Consider the following 15,150-nt stretch of genomic DNA (forward strand, 5'->3'; position numbering starts at 1 on the left):
CCACTGCCCCAGCTCCCCCCCACCTGCTCCCAGTACCCACCTGTTCCCCAGTACTCCTGTTCCAGTACCCACCCCACCTGCCCCAGTACCCACCTGTTCCAGTAATACCCACCTCCAGCCCCAGCCACCTCCTCCCAGCTCCCAGTACCCAGCCCACTGTTCTGCCCCAGCTCCCACCTGCCCACCTGCCCCAGCTCCCAGTACCCACCTGCCCAGTACCCACAGCCCCCAGTACCAACCTGTTCCAGCTCCCAGTACCAACCTACCCACCTGCCCCAGCTCCCAGTACCCACCTGCCCCAGCTACCAACCTGCCCCAGCTCCCAGTACCCACCTGCCCCAGCTCCCAGCTGCCCCAGCTCCCAACCAACCTGTTCCCAGCTCCCAGTACCCACCTGCCCCAGTACCCACCTGCCTAGCCCCACCTGCTCTATACCACCTCCCCAGTACCCACCTGTTCCAGCTCCTCCAGTACCCACCTGTTCCAGCTCCCAGTACCCCCCAGTACTGCCCCAGCTCCCAGTACCCACCTGTTCCAGCTGCTGAATCTGCCCGGCCTGATCGTCCAACTCTTCCTCCTGTTCCCGCAGTTTGGACTCCAGAGTGTGCTTCGCCCGCTTCAGCACCACAACCTGCAGGAGAACAGTAACTGTCTATATACATCACTCTATACAACACACTTTCAGCATTATAAGATTAATCTAGAAGTCTAGTTAAAACTTTATTTTTCTAGTCCTCAGAGTTTGTAGATAGTCTTTCTGGAAAAGGGCATAAACGTTTACTGTTATATTCAGTTCCAATTTCTAGTAATTGTTTCCATTTTGTTTGCAAAGAAACATCACTGCTGCATTATAATGACTATAGAGAAAGTTATTAACCATCAATTGCATCAATTGTGTCACACTTCCATGGGTAAATATAACTCACTTTAAAAAGTGATTTAAAAGCGCTGCAGCAGTCAAAATTCACTATTTTTCTCAAAGATTTTAAAATATCCATTCCTTTTCATTTCCAATTTGTTTTATTCCCATTTCATTCAAGGTTCTAAATTTATGATTAACCAGACTGTTACCCTCCCACACCTGCCAAGGGGAGGTAAATGCTTAAAGCACATGCTCAGGTTCCCAAGTCATAAAACTGTCTAAAACAATGGTAGGTCAGTTTAACAATTTCATGACAAAGCTAAAGCAATTACCATAGCAATGAAAATCTGTAACTAAAGAATAGACTTAAGAACTATTTTATCTGTAACCAAAGAATAGAATTATACTTGAAGAACTGTTTCCTCTTTTGGTAATTAAAGAATTCCACTCTTGTGAATAATAATCTGTAACCCTTTTTTAGAATCATGTCAAACTGCCAGATGAACACCTATTACATGTGATATTCATACTATGCCAAGGCTGTACCTAGAAAGTAAGTTCTTGACTACACCAGTTGGGTAATTGAAACTTTAACTGTTTAATCAACCCTGTCAACTAAAACAATACCTCATTGTTATCCTTCCCCGAAGACAGGAGATCGCTGAGTTCTTTCTCAAGCCTCTCGTTCTTCTCCACCTGAGATTCGTAGTCCATCTTGTAGCGCTGTGAAATAGACACTCGTACATTTCAGTACATGTCACAACACATCCAGCTGTGACAGGAGTCCAGCTGTCATGACACTGATCTTCATTACAGTAAGACAAGGGACCACATTGTAAGGTGAAACATATCATCAGGTTCACCCTTGAACTTGATACCCATGGCAGAACTGATTTCACTTGAGAGCAGGTTTGAAATTCAGTAGTTTGCAGGAGAATATTAACCAGTAGCTAGAAGCACTGTCATGTTAGAGTTATTCTCCTGGAGTGAGTGAGTGAGTGAGTGAGTGAGTGAGTGAGTGAGTGAGTGAGTGAGTGAGTGAGTGAGTGAGTGAGTGAGTGAGTGAGTGAGTGAGTGAGTGAGTGAGTGAGTGAGTGAGTGAGTGAGTGAGTGAGTGAGTGAGTGAGTGAGTGAGTGAGTGAGTGAGTTGGCGTGATGAGTGGATGCTTTAACCACCAGAATGTCCGACTATTGAAGGGTCAGCTAAATGTTGAGGGTGTCAAACAAACACCAATATACATCAGTAGGTCTGAGCATTTTCACAATGTGATTAACTGACAATAACTATTAAAAACAATTAAAAAAGAAGAAAAAAAACAGGTAAAAGAAAACACTACCAAAAACAAAGACAAAACCTGCCTACATGACAAGTAACAGTCAAATGATTAATTCCAGTTACAATTGAACTGCCGTCCTGAAGGTTGAAAATTCAATGTTTTATCTCTCATTATCTGCATGACCCCCTCAATAATGGCACTGAGTAAACATATTTTCATTATAATGGCTTGGAGATAAGATCTGAACCAGACCTAATTGTCTTGCTGATGGCTGACTGAATGTTCAGCCGAGCCTGACTGACTGGCCTGCTAGTTTTACAAAGCACAGTCACATGAGAGGGAGTATTGGGGAATCCAATCACCTGGTTTCCAATACAGATAATCAGATCTAGATTTCAAACACGAGAATGGAGGATTCATGAAGACTTTCAGGAAACCCTCGCTACTGTGCCCATCACAGATTATTAAGTGATCTGAAGGCATTTTGGTTTTATCACTAACACTGCTCGCTCAAACGCACTCAGTGCATACTAGACGTATCGCCTGAACACACCTGGAGATGCGCAAATGCACGTGAAAAACAAACAGGTTTTGATTATATAAGATGGTGGTCAGCGATACACGGGCATTTTCCTTTCTGCCATTCGATTGCTCTGTTACAAGTTCAAGTTCGTTTTCCATTTAGAACGAATCAAGCCTTGTACACTTAAATAATGATTCAATGGCTAAACAAGGCTAAATTGTTGAACTTGTATATTGTTTAAAGTTTGTAATTAGCGGTTTTTTTGTTTATTTAGAATCACTACACACTCAGCAATATTCCAGCTATATGGCGGCGGTCTGTAAATATTCGAAACTGAACCAGACAATCCAGTGATCAAAAGTATGAGCATTGATCTACACAATCGATATATATGATGACATGTGTCAACCAAGTCAGTGAGCCTGACCGCCTGATTCTGTTAGTTGCATCTTACCACAAGCATGGGTTGCTGAAGATCAATTCTAACCCCGATCTTCACGGGTCCATAAACTTTGTAAAACATGAACAATTCATCAACATACTTGGTTTAAAGAAAAAGGTTTGATTAATGTATAATGAAAAGATATTGAAACTCGAGATGTAGTTGTAGGAGCTGACCTGCACATCTTGTTCCAGAGTGTACTTCTCAGACATCAGACTGTCTCTCTCCTTCTGAAGCTTCTCTCGTAACACATGTTCATCTCGCACATCCTCCTGCGCCATGTTCAACTCTGTATCAAACCTACAATGACAGTCAGATACACATTATATATAACACCATGGTTCCATTGAAACATACCAGTCTGTGGCAAAATATTTTGAGTTTACGAAAATAACTTCGGATATTACTAGCTGAGCTTATATACTACCTATCAAAAGTTTAGACTCGCCAGTGTAAATGTAGCCACTTACTTCAGTCAACTGTTCTAAACTAAATTTTGCAAAATATTTCACACTGTTAAAGGTATTGTTTACATATGAACTAATGTACTGTAAAACAAATTCATAATGTTGAAAAGATTATTGTCATGAGTTCAATAAATGATGAAACTCAGTGAAAATTGGCGAATTCTTCACAAAATTTGGCTAATTCTACACCAAAACGCAGCTGTTCACATGAATGATATTTGCACATTCCTTCAGCAATTTGATTTATGATCCTGGTGTAATTCTTCTGCATAAGGTTTGCAGTTAGTTCCCTAAGTTAGTGGAGAAATTCATCTTCAATGTAACCATATATATATACATAAGATATAGTGAGTGTTTTAAGTGAGTCTAAACTAGATAGAACAGTGAGTGAATATGGTTTGACGCTGCTTTTAGCAATATACCAGCAGTATGATGGACGCCTACCTGCGTTGTTTCCGCTCCAGCTCGTTGTTGCGCGTCATCTGTTCCTCAAGGTGCAGCTTGGTGTCCTGCATCTCCTGTGTGATGCGCTGCACCTTCTTCTTGGTCAGCTGCACCAGGCGGCGCTGTTCCTCCTGCCTCCTCTACAGCATCGTGCAACTACATCAACACACAAAGCAATGATAAAGTCATAGCATACGTAACATAACAGGAAATATTGAAAATCACAAGGGCAATCAGACCACAATAAGTATTGATCATATAGAACTTAGAACATAACCAATAAGGTACAAGGAATCATGGGGACTTACATTACTTTTGCTACCGATTGTCATTCCTGAGTATCAATCCTGTTAATCCCTGGTATACTTATATTGATCATATAGAACTTAGGTAATTTGTTAATGGATATATAGCACAAGAGACACATAATCCTTAATTCCAAGGATGCAAAAGACATTTCAAGTCGACCACCAGCGCATCTTACCACAACAAACTGTCTGTTATACAGGTATATTTGACCAGGTACAATTAATAGCATCAGCAACGAGGTATGAGGATTAAATGACAATCACCCCAAAGTAAATGAGACGAGTATTTCCTGTGCCTTTGTTGACAAGCAATTTCCTGGGCCTTTGTTGATAAGCAAACAGCATTTCTTCACAAGGTAAGATCATCCTTAGTTCAAAGGACTCAAAAGCAATGTCTGAAGACAGTGCAACTTACCCTCTTCTCGAGGAGTCGCCGTGACTGCAGCTCCTGCTCCATCTCCTCCTCGTGCTGCTGGTGCAGCCTCTTCTTGGTCATCACCAGCTCCTTGGACAGCCGCTCGTAGCGCTCCTTGTAGATGGAATCTGGAACAACAGTTGTAGCAATGCACAACACCTTCACAGGCAATCCTAGCCCTTACTGTTACAGCTAGGCCTCAATGAGTGAGTGAGTGTAGTTTTACACCGCACTCAGCAATATTCCAGTTATATGGCGGCGGTCTGTAAGTAATCGAGTCTGGATCAGACAATCCCGTGATCAACAGCATGAGCATCGATCTGCGCAATTGGGAACGGATGACAAGTGTCAACCAAGCCAGTGAGCCTGACCACCCGGTCCCGTTAGTCGCCTGTTACAAGCATGGGTTACTGAAGGTTCAGCTTTCAAAACCCAAGTCTACATGTTTAATCAAAGTCATATACTTCTCAGAGATTAAACATTTAGTCAACCTCACATGCTACATTAAACATGTACAGGTGTAGGGAGGTCAAAACCGATATCATGTAGGAATTCAACAGTTAACAATGAACTTCCCCATGATCCTCCTCATTCCACCAGGCAAGGGACACAACTCTGTACAAGTAGTTGTACTGTTGACTTCTGGGGCTAAACTGAGCCCTCCTTTATCAACGAGTCATTGTAAACACATGGCCCCTGGTATATATACCAAACATTTCTGTTCAAATTCACCTCACTATATTTATGATAGTTACACTCAAGACTCATTCAAGACCTCAATGTGAATGACACTTTTCACTTTTTTTGTTTTGGTCACATGAGAACCTTTTTGGATATTGATCTCAAGATCGAACTGTAACAAAATACAGATGGTGATGACCTCCTACTTCAGACTGCACTATAACCTTGCACTACCTCACGTGTGACATCACAGATTTAGGGGAGGGAACTCACTGTTGTCCATCTGTATTTGAACACCAAACATTTCTCTTCACCTCCTACCTATGAGAACTGCACTATAAGACTTTCACTACCTCACATGAATGACACATTCAGGGGAGGGAACTCTTACCATCTGTATTTTGTTACAGATGGTGATGACCTCCTACTTCAGACTGCACTATAACCTTGCACTACCTCACGTGTGACACATTCAGGGGAGGGAACTCTTACCATCTGCATCGTCATCCAGCTCCCCCTCCAATGTCTGAGCCTGCCAGATTCGGGACTGCATGACTTCCTGCTCAAGTCTCTCATTCTGCCTCTTGATAGTATTGTACTTGGACTGTGGAAGTACAAAGCACAATCCTGAATATGTGTAGATCCAATGACAAACTCTAAAATGTACACTAGTCTGCTTGACCGAGGCTCATAAGTTTTGCTGAGGACAAGTAAAAATCAAAGGGTCGTCATTGACTAATAGCTCTCAAGGCTCTAATTCTGAACCAGTTCTCCACGCTCCACTTCTAAAAACTGGAACAGATTACAGTTTATAGAACATAGAACACAGTTTTGTCTTATTCATGCAGGCCTACTTACAAACTTGGTTTACACTAGTGATCACTGCTAGTCTTAAAAACAGCAAAGAATTTCTGAGATTGTGTTGCAACTGTGTAGGTCTGTATTTCCAGTACCAGCATTTTTAATAACAAAATATAACATGTACTAAAAACTTACACTCTCACAATTTACTCAAACTAGAAACACTCTGACATGATTTTAATTTTTTAATATTCCGACTACATGTCATACCATCTACTTTTATTTTAGATATCATCTGTTCTTGTCATGATACTGTTTCATATATCTATGTATATTGGAACGGTCTTCATATAAGTTCTTTCGAGCTTGTTGACCAATCCAGTTCATGAAAATTCTGTCTTTGCTTTTCATGAAATAAATATGTTTAAACCAAACACTCAGAAAAACAGTACCAGTTCACAGACCTAAACCACATACTCATTCACTAGCCTTTCACTACACCTGTATTATCACCAGGATGGTTTGCCCGGGGCTCACCTGCACTCACTCATTAGCCTTTCACTACACCTGTATTATCACCAGGATGGTTTGCCCGGGACTCACCTGCACTCACTCACTAGCCTTTCACTACACCTGTATTATCACCAGGATGGTTTGCCCGGGGCTCACCTGCACTCACTCATTAGCCTTTCACTACACCTGTATTATCACAAGGATGGTTTGCCCGGGACTCACCTGCACTCACTCACCTAGCCTTTCACTCACCTACACCTTGCCCGGGCTCACCTGCACTCACTCATTAGCCTTTCACTACACCTGTATTATCACCAGGATGGTTTGCCCGGGGCTCACCTGCACTCACTCATTAGCCTTTCACTACACCTGTATTATCACCAGGATGGTTTGCCCGGGACTCACCTGCACTCACTCATTAGCCTTTCACTACACCTGTATTATCACCAGGATGGTTTGCCCGGGGCTCACCTGCACTCACTCATTAGCCTTTCACTACACCTGTATTATCACAAGGATGGTTTGCCCGGGGTTCACCTGCAGGTCCTTGAGGTCCTTCTCCAGCCTCATCCTGTCAGCTGTCTCCGCCTCCAGCAGCTCGGTGGCATTGTTTGAGGTCGTGTTCTCCTCCACGAGGTCGGCCGTCATCTCTGACAACTACACACACAAAACAGGTATAAGACCCAGAGTTTATTTAAAAATCTATATGACTCACAACTTCATACGAACACAATCTGACAGATAGCAAAATATAAGCAATAAGACAAGAAAATGGCACAATTATAGGACAGGAAATTCACAGATATTGCATAGAGTGAGCAAAAGATAAAATCATGAAATGTTGCTCGATATACACTGTAAAACCCATTTCTGATTGACAACCATGCCCATCATGATGTCAAGAACATGTGACACAAATCCTTACAGTGTATTTTCATATGTAACAAAGTAACTGTAAATATTACAGTCGAGCACCATTGTGTTGAACTCTGATAACTCGATATCTCGGTTGTCTCGATATAACATCTCAGTCCCGGCAAAATCTTTCATAATTTATTATTATTCAAGCTCTTTTAACTCGATATGGATGTCTCGATATTTCGGATATCTCGATATAATTTCATGGTCCCAACAGGCAAAATTACACTTTTAACTCGATATTTGCAAAGAAACTCGATATTCACCTCCCTTTCATGGGCAAGTATCCCTCTGAACTGAGGTTCTTTCCACACGTTTACACAGGGAGCGGCATGAATCAAAGGGATGCGGTAGTGTCAACTAATTAGGGCTAAATGAGTTGACAGTGTCAGTTGTTTATTTAATTAGGATTAATTAAGAAGGAATTAATTAGGGAGTACTCACTGTCACGACTAAACACTACTGATAACGGATTATAGTTTTGAATCAAAACATACTGAGAAGGGTTTTGTTTTCTTTCATAGTGACATGTGATGATATGCCCTGGTCGGATGTCTCGAAGTTCGGATAACTCGATATTTTTTCTTGGTCCCATGAATATCGAGACAACGGTGCCCAACTGTACTTTACATTCATGAAAAGGCAATGAGAATATTATCTCCAAGAAAATTCTTTGAACATATGAAACTGCTGACATAACAAAGAGCACACTGCTCTAAAAAGTGAGTAGAGAATGACCACATATATATATTGTTTAAAGACTACACAACCACATACCCTGTTTTCCAGTTTGTCACACTGCAGCTTGTAGTCCGCCCGGTCCTTCTCAACTTTCTCCAGCTTAGTCTTCATCTGTTCTAGTTCCGCCTGAAGCAAAAAGTATCACTGGTGTCAGCTTTTATTTCCTGTTTCTAATTTTACACCAGTCAGCAGTATTCAGACTATATCATGTCCGTCTACAAACAACTGAGTCCTGGACACACAAACCAGTTTTTGTTATCAGAAGCAGCATCCGAGGTACAATGACATGCATTTAACAAGTGATCTGATCCTTTTACCCGACTCTTATGACATCCATAGGGTCTAATGCTACCCTGAAATGCTTAATCGTGGCAAGTAATAGTGGTGTAACAATAAAACAATATCGTATTGTATCTCAATACAAGGCACTCAATACGATACATCGACTTACAACTCCTGTATCTCAACACATACAAAACATTCCATCACAGGTTAGATATAAAACATGTGAAAAATAACAGAAACTGTCCATATGAACCAGTTATGTAGATATGCAGATGCATTTCCTGGTTGGCTATAAATAGCAGAATCTTCATATTGCACTTATATGTTTCTCCTCTACAATATCGCATGTCTGAGGTCTAAAAACAAATTAATGCAGAAACGTAGAGAATATGAACTTATGAAATAACAGGGCCCGTTTCACAAAGCCATTGAAAGTCTATGTTACAGTATAGGAGTTCTGACAGTTGTAGGACATCGATACCTTCCTGATAACGGGCTCAGTACCGTTTCATGATATGAATCGTGCAATGTGTTCTCACAAACAGCAAGGTGACACAATTTATAACAAGCTGACCATCTTGCTGCCCCCGACTGCACAGGGAACTCTGGGTAGGAGAGGGTAAGGATTACCTCAGCGTTCCTGAGTTCCTCTTCTGTGCGGTGGACGTTGAGGAGGGGCTGGACCTTGGTGTAGAGTCGCCACCACTCCCAGTCTCGGATGAACATGTACTTCCTCACATTCTTCTGGATGCAGTTGACAGCCAGATGCTGGACCTGGGACAGGAAACATGATGCTCAGTACATTCACACATCCTGGGAGTGAGTGAGTTTAGTTTTACACCGCACTCAGCAACATTCCAGCTATATGGCAGCGGTCTGTAAATAATCGAGTCTGGACGAGACATCAGACAATCCAGTGATCAACTGTATGAGCATCGATCTACGCAATTGGGAACCGATGACACATGTCAACCAAGTCAGGAGCCTAACCACCCGAACCCGTTAGTCGGCTCTTATGACATGCATGGGTTACTGAAGATCAATTCTAACCCCGATCTTCATGGGTCATACCCATAGAGAGATGTGTGAAATTTATATATCAAAGGAGAGGAATAGATATTTGGTAACATGAATCATACAGACATACCCTATGAAAAGGAATCATTTGAGACAGTGGAAGTCTCCTGTTTTTAAGTCCCACATACAATAACTTTGGTGAGTGCTGAGAGAAACTAGTGCGTGAGTGAGTGAGTTTAGTTTTACGCCGTGCTCAGCAATCTTCCAGCTATATGGCAGCGGTCTGTACATAATCAAACCTGGACCAGACAACCCAGTGATCAACAACATGAGCATCGATCTAAGCAACTGGGATAAATTGACATGTGTCAACCAAGTCAGCGAGCCTGACCACCCGATCCCATTAGTTGCCTCTTACGACCAAGTATGGGTTACTGAAGATCAATTTTAACCCGGATATTCACGAGTCCTGAAAGAAAGTAAACATTTGTTAAGGAGCGAATGGATAAGAATCGTCCACTGAACCTGTTTCTCATCCTGGATTTTATAAGGTTCATTAATCAATCAGATAGCTACAAAGTTATCCACAGATCAGTATACTATTCCCCTCATGATAAGAGCCATCAAACTGAATCAGATAAAAGATTTAAATTCTAGTCGTCAAACTGATTCACGGTATACTCATTTGAGTGTGGTCCAACACTGACTAACCAAAGCTCCTTACAGTGATAACTCATTTGCAATGCTCTCTACACTGCTGCTGTCACCAGTGACTCCACACTGAACTAAGTGGCCTGCAACCATGATACACAAAACCAACTGAATTGAATGTCTACAAAAAATTGATGACTATCGTGATGCTGAATATCTTCACTCAACTGAATCGTTTTGTTTTGGCAATTTGAAGTTTTATTTTCTTTCTACCATGTAAGTATGTAATTAGTATAATTATATGTAAGGGAAAGTCTGATGATGTTCCTTTCCGGTCGTGTCTCAAATCTGGAAACATAAGTCACCACATTTGGGCTTAGAAGGCAAATTTCCAGATTCTACGCTGGTGGCAGCAACTGCTACGAGCATGACCTGGGAAGGAGTCTCAGACTCACCCTGAGTTTCTCAAGCTTCCTGCGACCGAGGAACCCTCTGCAGAAGGACTGGAAGGCTGTCACAGTGCCAGTAATCTTCTCATCTCTCGTTACCTCCAACTGTGCTAGCGCCCCCGGACGAAAAAATACCTGCAAGTACAAGAAACTGATTAAAGAACCTGTACAACAATGACTGCGCACACATAGATCACAGAGAAATGCAAATGATTGAATCTGGACTAGACAAACCAATGGTCGATAACATGAACACCAAACCATGTAGCAGGTCACAATGACCCTCAAAATACCAATGCCAGTGGTCTCATTAATATTTTGATTCTCTGTAGCCTCCTGAAGCAACTGGCTACCACTCGTGTCTTGGGTGCAAGCCATTTCAGAATGGCCACCCACAGAACAATAAAGACGAAATGGTAAAATGATAAGATTAATTCAGCATAACATGTATATACAAAATGGCTATTCCACAGTTAATTGCACAGTCTACACACAGAGACAGGTGGGCAACTTGATAACACATAAACTTGATAACACATAAACACTAGAGACAGTCTTGGTATTTATCTGCTATCTGCTTATAATCTTGTAAATATCCTCACAATTGTGATACTTGAACCGGTGTTTATTACCAACACACCCTGCATGAAATTGACAAATTTAATGCCTTTTCACACTGTAACTACGATAAATTCTTCACCTTTTGGTCATCTTGCCATAAATTCTTCACATAAATTACAACAAAAATATGTTCTTCTGGCCTTGTATCACCCTACGGATTATCTACCACCCATGTCCACATATTTACATGTACCACAAACGCAACAATTATGTACCAGTCATGAAGAAATAAAGTGCATTTCCACCTCGAGATAAATAAGAGCAACATCCAGCTTTGACACCGACACTTATGTGACTAGCAGACACATTTCCCCGATATAGCCTAGGAATCTGTTATATCCTGCTAAAACTTTTTTTACAACCGAAAATTCCCCTAAAATCATTCTTACAATTTCCAGCATTTGCTAATTCGGTAACCTAGCAACTGTGGACATATTTCTTTCAACATCGGATGAATTACGAAATTCCTCAAAATCGCTCACTCAGCATAAAACAAAACTAATATGCATACAAGGAATTCAATATTAGCAACAGCTGTTTAATGGTTTGCTGGAATTCTGCTACATGCGTATAATAAAATAATGATATTTTCAAGAATGTCTTGCATATATTACAATATTCACACTTAATTAATCTCCACAATATATGATCCTAGGCATATTTGCATTAAAATACTAAATTCAATAATTTAACATTTTGTGTTGCACAAAATATTTCTTTACAGATTAAACATAGATTACTCTTTATTGGATTTAATCTGATAAAATATTATATAATGGGATAATCCACATACCAATCAGGAAACTCAAATCCCAAGTCATAATACAAGATTAAACCCTCATGCAGTCCTTCAAGCATAATCGAACATGCATTTAGTGCATTTACCAGCTTCCTCAGTGACGTATATCACTTGTGATGGCGGAGTGAGTGAGTAAATCTGTGGGTGTGGTAACACTTCAGTGATATTAGAGCGTGTCAGAATAACGTGAAAACAAAGCTCAAATGTTTTATTTTAGTTAAAACCTATGAGCACAGGAACGCTCTGTCATCAAGGATCATAATCAGGGGAAATCTCAGATTAGAACCTTAGATCCTGATGCTGCTAAGGGAGGTAAATCTGTACAAGTTGTGGCATCTTAGATCACTAGGCCATTACGATTAGGGATAATCTCAGATTCACACCAGCAACCAGCAGATCCTGGCACAAGTAAGGGAGACAAAACTGCTGAGCATGTGGCACCTTAGGCCACTTGGTCATCGAGATTAGGGTTAATCTCAGATTCATGCCAACAACCAACAGATCCTGGCACAGGTAAGGGAAGTAACTACAGCAAGTAGTGGCATCTTAGACCACTGGGATAGCTGTATCAAATCTAATCACCTATTCATAAGACAACCACGGATCATGGCACAGATATGGAGGCAAATCTTCACAGCAACTTAACACCCCCTTGTGATGATAAAACAAGTGGTAGCAATGAAGTTAAGTCCCAGATAGCATTCGGACGTTGGCCCAACGTTGGCAATGTTGGCAAAACCATTGCAAACATTGGGCCAACATCTGAATGCTATCTGGGGTAGGCTAAATTTGAACAAAAATTAAAATTAAAAATAAAAGCATGATTGAAATGTCTCCATCCAGGCTTGGGCGCTGACGCCTGTTTGAGCTCAGCTAATGTGTAACACATGTGAGGTGGTATTTGAAGCAAACAACATGAACACATCAACGTGGGGGAGGAAGTGCTGTGTAACAGGTCTGCCATGTGTACAGGGATCAATACTTCTCCATCAGCCAGCTGTAACTGAACAAGTTACAGTAAAACTGGCACCAAGTCAATCAAACAAAAATTACAACAAGCAATCAAAACCTGAACATTTGACGCCAATCAGATCCTAAATGGACTAGCATAATTTGTATTAAGTATTTTTTGTATATTTTTGTTTAATGGTTTTGTACCCATAACTACACACTAAAGGCCTCGCTGGTGCTGAGCCAGGAGTCCCGCCATTATTAGTCAACCTATTACGGATAATGAGGATGCTGTAATCTCCCAGGAAGTGACAAGTGTTTTAACAGTTGCGTGAGATGATGTACGTGGCTGCTCTGAAAGTTCCTACTCTCAACATATAGACTTCAATATTTGTCATCCAACATGCATGAGTTTATTGTTAACACCACACTCAGCAATACTCAACAATGATATTGTTCTGTAAATAATCGAGTCTGGACCAGACAATCCAGTGATCAACAACATTAACATAGATCTATGCAGTTGGGATACAATGAAATGAATAACCAAAGTCAGCTAGCCTTACCACCCAATCCCGTTAGTTGCCTCTTTCAATAAGCATAGTTTCCTGAAGACCAATTCTAACCTGGACCTTCAGAAGTATATGCCACACCAACCCCTTACACATCTTTCTCTCTCTGTCTTTCTCTCTGTCTCTCTATCACACATACACACTTACATACATATCGCCACACCAACCCAACCCCTCACGTTACATACAAACTCTCCACAATGTAACAGACAGTATTCTCCAAAAATAATACAAAAACATTCTTACCTTAAAACATGCACCCACAGACACACCTAATATTCCTTTCCATCAAGCCCTGCTAACACGTATCCTCGCACCTACACCCTGAAACTCTCCACTGAAACCAGGTGCTTGGTAATTCTACACTCAGGCTTATCATAAACCCTCCCCTAATCTTATTGCTAGAAATTTCTTAATTAATGGCTTTGAAAACAGTCCACAGGAGGTAAACAAACGAGCACATGTAACAGTAAACCAACAACAGCTGAGTAACAGAATGGCTGACTTGTGGGTGGAGTGGCCGATTTGTGGTTGGAGTGGCCAATTTGTGGGTGGAGTGGCCGATTTGTGGGTGGAGTGGCCGATTTGTGGTTGGAGCGGCCCCTCAGGTGAGTCAATATACGATAAAGACGATTTACAGCAAGTGAGGGGGATAGGTTTTGGGCCCCTATTAGCAACGTAAAGAAAACATTTACTCAGGCTGAGGTGGGTCTACACCACTTGGAAGCATATTTCAGTTGTGAAATATTGTGGCAGCTTAATGTGGGACAAAAACCAAATGTGTAGGAGATACATTCAAAATGACAAAGTGCAAAATGTTGATGTTCAAGTGACATCCTCATCCTGCTGTGAGCAAGAGTCAAATCCAACAAACCATTTTAGCACAGCAATGATCATAGGTCAAGCTTAGATAACAGGAAAAGCATAATACTTTATGGATAACAACATCTTTATTTATTTTTTTTCGACGTTTCGGTATAGCTTCTTACACCATTGTCAAACAAGAATGTTAATGAAAAGATAACAATGGTATAAGAAGCTATACTGAAACGTCACATCATAATAAATAAAGAAGTTGTTATCCCTAAAATATTATACTTTTCTTATTATTCATCAACTTCTAAATGCCAACCAAACAGATCATTAGATAATAGGAATTACAAATAAACAAGACCTATGATCGCTTAGCCAAACTAAACTTCCCATTCCACAAGCGATTTTAGGACTACAACTGTCCAAGATCCTATTCTTTAACATAGATCTTAAGGACTATGACAGACTTTTAAGACTCTGACGTGAATATAGTCATATCACTAAGATAACTTTGCAGAAGATGAACCAGGACCCCATTTATCAAGCATTTGTAGAATCACAACTCCTTTAAAATCAAATCAAATCAAATCAAATATTTAT

The 15,150-nt window shown here is 40.9% G+C and overlaps 1 protein-coding gene across 1 annotated transcript in view; it reads right to left on the reverse strand.

The window, feature by feature from the left end:
• The window catches only part of LOC124254221 (unconventional myosin-XVIIIa-like), a 149,243-nt gene that overhangs the window by 12,956 nt on the left and 121,137 nt on the right, over positions 1-15,150 (reverse strand). The window contains 11 exon segments of the mRNA XM_046688108.1: positions 530-631; positions 1,490-1,585; positions 3,281-3,404; positions 4,016-4,146; positions 4,148-4,171; positions 4,739-4,866; positions 5,912-6,023; positions 7,271-7,390; positions 8,429-8,518; positions 9,308-9,451; positions 10,801-10,929. Of these exon segments, the coding sequence (XP_046544064.1) occupies positions 530-631; positions 1,490-1,585; positions 3,281-3,404; positions 4,016-4,146; positions 4,148-4,171; positions 4,739-4,866; positions 5,912-6,023; positions 7,271-7,390; positions 8,429-8,518; positions 9,308-9,451; positions 10,801-10,929 (1,200 nt within the window).

This window comes from Haliotis rubra, unplaced genomic scaffold (assembly GCF_003918875.1).
Source record: "Haliotis rubra isolate DU_JTF1 unplaced genomic scaffold, ASM391887v1 Scf569, whole genome shotgun sequence".
Taxonomy (NCBI): domain Eukaryota; kingdom Metazoa; phylum Mollusca; class Gastropoda; order Lepetellida; family Haliotidae; genus Haliotis; species Haliotis rubra.